At 34.1% G+C, this 7,500-nt stretch overlaps 1 protein-coding gene across 2 annotated transcripts in view; it reads left to right on the forward strand.

The window, feature by feature from the left end:
• The window catches only part of abcc8 (ATP-binding cassette, sub-family C (CFTR/MRP), member 8), a 74,981-nt gene extending 67,575 nt beyond the window's left edge, over positions 1-7,406 (forward strand). For both annotated transcript variants that reach the window (XM_059546561.1, XM_059546562.1), the window contains 6 exons: positions 4,219-4,297; positions 4,390-4,498; positions 4,871-4,974; positions 5,624-5,757; positions 6,922-6,984; positions 7,165-7,406. In XM_059546561.1, coding sequence (XP_059402544.1) covers positions 4,219-4,297; positions 4,390-4,498; positions 4,871-4,974; positions 5,624-5,757; positions 6,922-6,984; positions 7,165-7,302 — 627 coding nt within the window. In that variant the 3' untranslated portion in view covers positions 7,303-7,406. The remainder of the gene's footprint in view (positions 1-4,218; positions 4,298-4,389; positions 4,499-4,870; positions 4,975-5,623; positions 5,758-6,921; positions 6,985-7,164) is intronic.
• Positions 7,407-7,500: the final 94 nt, after the last annotated feature.

Genomic DNA, 7,500 nt, shown 5'->3' on the forward strand with positions numbered 1-7,500 from the left:
AAGAGAGGTTTATCCCGGAGATGGTAGGTTTACTACAGTAAATAACTGTATCATCGGCATAAAGATGCATATTACAATCTGTACAGCATAAGGGCATATCATTAACAAAGATAGAAAATAATAAAGGTCCAAGAGAAGAACCTTGAGGGGTGCCTTTCACTATACCTGTATAATCACTGACAACCCCTGTAGAACACACCCTGACGACGATGATGAAAATAACAATTAAACCAGAGTAAAGATGATCTCGAGAGGCCAATTGCATACAATTTATCCAATAGAAGATAGTGATCAACTAAATCGAACGCTTTGGAGAGATCTAAGAAAATGGCACCGGTACACAGATTGTCATCAAAACTAGAAAATATATCATTAGAGAGTTTTAAGAGAGCAGTGGTAGTGGAGAAGTATTTTCTGAAACCTGATTGGCATTGAGTAAGTAAATTATTATCAGATAGATAATCAGATAATTGATTAAAAATTATTTTCTCAAAGACTTTAACCACACTATTAATTATTGATATTGGCCTATAATTGTTCAGAATTTGTAGGTCTCCACCTTTGTGCAAAGGAATGACTTTAGTACATTTCCACGTGAGGGGCACTTCACAGGTATCAAATGACATGTTAAAAAGCACAGCCAGTAGGGGTGCTAGTACATGCAAGGCAAGTTTAATAAACTTACCCTCAAGGCCATCAGGGCCAGGACCACTGCTATTGGAAAGCTTATTAATAGCCTGTTGAACATCTGTTGATCTGACCTGCCTAAATTTGAATGAGGTACCGCAGGGTTGGCTGTTAACACACGGGTCTGTGTGGAAAACAGGAGGTTGAACAAGCGGTGTTTGAGAAAAAAGCAAACTAAAGGCATTTGAAATCACAGCTGGATCATTAGTTATTTCATTATTAATTATCATATTATTTGAAGTATTATTGGACTTACCAACTAGGGTGTTAACTCTCCTCCAAAATTCCTTTGGGTTACTTCGATCATTTGACAGGCTATCTCGGTAATAATTGGCTTTAGCATTTCTTGTTCGAGTTGTACATAAATTTCGTAATCGTTTGTATTTCCCCCAGTCATCAGGCAGTTGTGTGTGTTTATGTTTAACCCAGGCCCTATCCCTCTTTTTAAAAAGATTAATAAGATCATCATTAACCCAAGGCAAATGATGGCCTTTAACCTTAATGGATTTCCATGGAGCATGTCTGTCAATAACTAGCCCAGCTTCAACATCAGGAATTAGTGGGAAGTCGTGGCCTAATGGTTAGAGAGTCGGACTCCCAATCGAAAGGTTGTGAGTTCGAGTCCCGGGCCGGCAGGAATTGTGGGTGGGGTGAGTGCATGTACAGTTCTCTCTCCACCTTCAATACCACGACTTAGGTGCCCTTGAGCAAGGCATCGAACCCCCAACTGCTCCCCGGGCGCCGCAGCATAAATGGCTGCCCACTGCTCCGGGTGTGTGCTCACAGTGTGTGTGTGTGTGTTCACTGCTCTGTGTGTGTGCATTTCGGATGGGTTAAATGCAGAGCACAAATTCTGAGTATGGGTCACCATACTTGGCTGAATGTCACTTCACTTCACTTCATTAAGTAAAGCCAGTCCCAATTTAGCCTTTGAAAGTCATTAACAAATAGATTATTATTAATTAATTTAGTTTCCCGTACCTCGATATATATTTAGGAGGAAGATGAGGAGTTGCAATTTTCCAGATACAATAGATAATGGAATGATCGCTAAAGCAATCAGAGAGAACTCCAGAAGTCATTATTCTGTTTGGATGAGAAACAAGAATCCAGTCAATGAGAGATTTAGAGCTAGAGCCGACTCTAGTGGGCTCAGTAATGATTTGAGTCAAATTAGCACCATTAACCATATTACGTTCTGTAAATGTAGAAGAATCATTCCAATTTAAATTAAAATCCCCCAACAGAATAATTTCTCTTGAGTCTCCCATGATACCATAGCTAATGTTCTTAACAGACTCTAGTTTAGGAGCTGTAGGTGGTCGAGAAATATTGCCTATTATCAACTGTTTATTTGCATGGAGAGTTACCTTAACAGAGATGCCTTCAAAAAGCTCAGGTTTCACCTCAGGAATAATTAGCTGTGAACTCAGATTAGATGAAATATAAGTAGCGACTCCACCTCCCCTGGATCCTCTGTCAGCCCTATACATTACATAATTTTCAAGGTGAATAATAGCATCATTAGTACTATTAGTAAGCCATTTTTCAGATAAAGTGATTATATTGGGATTGTTATAGGACAGCCAAGCTCTAAGCTGATCAATTTTAGGGAGTAAACTACGGATGTTAAGATGGATAGCATGGAGACATTTACCCATAAAATATATAATTGTGATCAATGAAAATAAAGCGAACTAACCTTGTGAAGTAAAAATCGTGAAAGTGAAGAGGTGAACATGAGTGCCAACATCATATACACACACACTCAACCATACCCACATATATAAAAAAAATAAACAAAACAATAACATAAAGATGCACACACAAAAGCAAGATAACATTAAACTGTCTTCATTCACGCCCCTGATAATAGAACCACTGAGTTACTTCCAACACAACTAAGTGCTTCAAGAGTTATTATAAATCCCTTAAAATGAATAAGTAAAAAAAATGTATAAGCAAAAAGAAAACACACACAATACATTTTTGTTTGCTTATTTAAGAAACCCAGTGGAGGAATAAAATAAAACGGCATATATTAAACAACTAAAAACAGCAATCTGCTGGGTCAGAGAAAATCAAACATTCAAGTAGGCTACACAGGCAAAAAAAAAAATTGGGAACAACCTTTAATCACAAGGAAGCCTAATACCAGCATAGAAAACATAGAGCCTCTGGTTGAAACAAAATAAAGTAACTCCAGGTTTAAATCCTTTTCTTTTCTTTTTCTTTCCCTTCTCACCTGTTCTTCCTTCTCTTCCCCTTTCCCCCCTTTTCTTCCTATTTTTCTTCTCTTTTCTTCTTCCCCCTTTCCCCTTCCTCGCTCTCTTTGAGAACAAGTCTATCTGTCACCACGAAGTGATGTCAAACGTTAAATAACACTTCATGATGTGCGGAAAAAAAAAACAAGCATGACAGCAGTCGTGATTTGATATTTTTCATAATGAGTGAGGATCAGAAGAATCAAAAGAATCTAAGTACTTGACAGCCTCACTTAAATCACCAAACTGGATTTGATTCGACCCTCGGCTGAGTTTGATGACAGCGGGATACAGCAAAAAACCCTCAAACCCTGGTCCTCCATCGTGATTCATTTCTCCTTAAGTTTCTTTATAGCCTCAGAATGCTCAGTTGTGGCGTACTCAGCACGTTTCACTTGAGCTCGAAGAGAAGTAGTAAGCTTACATTGTGAGTCCAACTCTTTCGAGTGTTCCTCCAGTGTTGTTTTAATGGAAGCAAACTGATTTTCCAGGCGATCAAAGCGATCTTTAGATTGTTTATCAGCTTCAGCAAAATACTTATGAAGGATAGTTTCCATAGACGCAGTTGTCAACTCACACGAGCCCGAGTTGGTGTCTGCAACATGTGAATGCACTTCTTTAAATGGGGTGCCTTCTTCGGAGGCCTTGTCGGATCCAAATTCAAAAGTACTCACAAAAGTTCCAAATTTGCTGTTTTTTGCCGTTTTAGCACATTGAGCAGGGAGAGCTGTGAGAAGCCGAACTCCTACTCCGCCATATTGGATTCATATATATATATACACATATATATAACTTCCTTCTGCTGACATATTTCATATACACACACACACACACTCACATATATATATATATATATATATATACACATATGCACATATATATATATATATATATATACATATATATATAATATATATACATATATAATATATACATACACATAAATATATAATATATATAAAATATATATATAAATATATAATATAATATATATAAATATATATATATAATTTAAATATTTACAAATATATCTATTTTTTTTATTAAATTATAAATATTAGAAAACTGAAAAGATTTATATAGATTATTCATAATTCATATTAATTTAAGATATACTTTATTTTAAAATATTTTTTAACTAATTAAAATAATTTAGAATAAATATTGTAATATTTCAAAGTTATTTTTATTGAAAACTAAAATATTTATTATAACTACATATTACTAAAGGTTGAAAAACAAATCCTTTGTTGTTTTGATCTGTTAGGTTGGAATCTGTGGTAGAACAGGAAGTGGCAAGTCGTCTTTCTCATTAGCTTTTTTCCGGATGGTGGACACATTTGAAGGTGACTATTTTATATGGTTGAAGCTAATGTAATGTAAATGACAGAGTATGTATAATATATGGCATGGGTCTTAAGTCTGTATGATTTAACAGGGCGTATAATCATCGATGACATCGATATAGCAAAGCTGCCCCTTCAGACGCTGAGGTCGCGCTTCTCTATTATTCTGCAAGATCCCTTCTTATTCAGCGGAACCATCCGGTGCGTCTCATGAAACCGAATACTGCATGAGTCAAAGATATTGACACAATATCCTAGACAATAGAAATTCATTCATTTACATTAGAACATAAGTTTGAATTTGATGCATGAGATATGATTTCACAAACGACCTATGTATATTATGAATGCAAAACAGACACGCATAAATAAGCATTGACATATTATTTATCACTGCTATTTTCTTTATAAATGTACCATTGCAGCAGCAGAGTGAACTCATTTTTGTTCCGTTTCATTGTTTTTAAAAGCTTCACAAATCACACATTAGTGTGGGACTGAAGAACTGAAGGATTTCTAGGGCAAGCTGAATTTATAATGAAGTTTTACAATACCTTACCTTCTTCTGTTCAGTTTTAATCTAGATCCAGAGATGAAGGCTACAGACTGCATGCTGTGGGAGGCGTTAGAAATCGCACAACTCAAACCAGTAGTTAAAACACTGCCCGGAGGACTAGGTAAGACATAAAACATGCCAGATACTGATAAAACTCAAATTTTAAAGGGATAATTCACCGAAAACATGACAACCCTGTCATTACTCAACTTCATGTCAACTTTTTTCTTCTGTGGAACATGAAATATCCCTTAAATCCATTTAACCCCATACGCCTTTTTTGTTGCATATTATATTTGATAAATCAGGCTTTAATGGCTCTTTATATATGGAGGAAACAAACCCTCAGTTGTATTCAGAGTCCACACGGAGCAAAAATATGCAATTTGGTGCAGCTGTTGATGTTTATATGGACAAAATGTATGATGAAATTCTGACAGTTTTTAAATCAGTTTGATTTTTAAATTAAGGAGGACTACATAGAATCATATAAATAGCAGTTGTCAACTCTACATTTCCCGTAAGAAGATATTTGAATGTTTAGCTTCATGATCAAAGCTCTGTAAATTTAAAACAAATAATGCAATGCAATACAATAATGATACATACAGGCTAACTGTTCATCAAAAACCTGATGGAATCACATTTTGACATGATTTTTCTAAAAAAAAAAAAAAAGAAAATTCACTCTGAACACACAAAAACCATTTTGACTGCAAATCAAAACCTCTCTAAATATATGACTGATGATCTTTCACCTTGTGTTTCAGACGCCATAATAACTGAAGGTGGGGAGAACTTCAGCCAGGGACAGCGTCAACTCTTCTGTCTGGCGCGTGCATTCGTGCGAAAGAGCAGTATTCTGATTATGGACGAGGCCACTGCTTCTATAGACATGGCTACGGTGTGTGTGTGTGTGTGTGTGTGTGTGTGTGCGTGCGTGTTTACAAGTACAACAGAGAGTCTGAGAGGTAGAAGAAAAACCACCCAGGGGCCAAGACCTACCTCGATTCACTTCACTTTGATTTTCAAGCGCTCTTCTCCTCTGCCTTCATCTCTTTGAATAAATAAAGCGTGGCTCTGTTTAATAGAGACACGGTTTGGGTCAGTTTGACTAATTCAAAATAAAAGTAAAGCATCTGCGTGAAAAGTGTTGGTGTTTATACACCACCTACAGATTGATAAACATTTCATTATAAAAATCCCATTCCAGAATGAATGCAAGCCATCATTAAAGCACTAATATATAGTAATTAATACTGAAATACATATTACCTTTTCAATTAAATCAGTTAAATTGTAATAATAATACTAATATAATTAATTCATACTATTTTGTAAATGCATATATTGGAGAAATGTAATTAAAATTTATAAATTAACAATTCGGTTTTAGGTTAGTCCTTAAAATTAGGTATTCTTAAAAAAATAAAAATAAAAAAAAGTTACAGATTAATTAACAAAAAGTATAATACATTATAATATATTATAGTGCTGTTTTAAATATGTTGGGTAAAAAGTAAAAAATTTAAAATAACAATGATTATATCAATACTGTTGCTTTTAGTAGATGTGGTTAAAATGAAATTATATGAAGAAAAAAACAATATAATGCTTTATTTTAATTATAAATCATTATCATAAAATGCATTTTAAGAAACAGTTTACATTTAAAAGTTTATTATGAACAAATATATGATTTAATAATTATGTTAATAATGCTCCTTTTAATAGGCTAGGTTAAAGGGTTAGGAATTATTTAAAAGTTTATATTCATAATTATTTATAATGCTCTTTTTAGGTTATGCTAAAAACTTTTAAGAATTATAAAAACAAAATATTATATAGCGGGTTAAGTTAAAAGGTTTGAATATATATATATATATATATATATATATATATATATATATATATATATATATATATAACAAAATTGAATATTTTACACTAATAATGCTTTTTTTAATAGTTAGGTTCTAAAGTTTTAAAGTATAAAAAAAACATTATATAATAACAAGCTGTTATATTATATTACGTTATGTCAATAATACCCTTTTTTTTTTAATAGGAGAGCATTCTACAAAAAGTTGTGATGACTGCCTTTGCCGACAGAACTGTGGTCACCATCGCTGTAAGTTTCCTATTAGGTTGCTTTCTGACTTTAATATTTATAGTCTGGTTATTTCTGAAGTCCAATATCATGACGACGATTGAATGCTTTTAATGATCGAGAGGCATTCATCCAGGTCAAACGAGGTCTCAGGCATTTGGACATCATTTTGTGTGTGTGTGTGTGTGTGTGTTTCCGCAGCATCGTGTGCACACCATCCTGAATGCAGACCTGGTGATTGTGATGAAGAGAGGAGTCATTCTGGAGTTTGACAAACCAGAGGTTCTCCTCAGTCAAGAGGACAGTGTGTTTGCGTCGTTTGTGCGAGCTGACAAATAAACCAGAGACCATCTACTGAAAGTGCAATTGTTCCATGAAGAATTCATAATTTATTACTGTGATTGTCATCACATTTGTAAATAAAATGTTAATCCTTTATTAATAAAAATATATAAACAATTGTCTTTTTAAATATTTACTCTTATTTTTCATCCTGCTAAATGTGTCACTTTATTATAGTACAGTAAGCTTTAGTGT

This window comes from Carassius carassius, chromosome 50, assembly GCF_963082965.1.
Source record: "Carassius carassius chromosome 50, fCarCar2.1, whole genome shotgun sequence".
Lineage (NCBI taxonomy): Eukaryota > Metazoa > Chordata > Actinopteri > Cypriniformes > Cyprinidae > Carassius > Carassius carassius.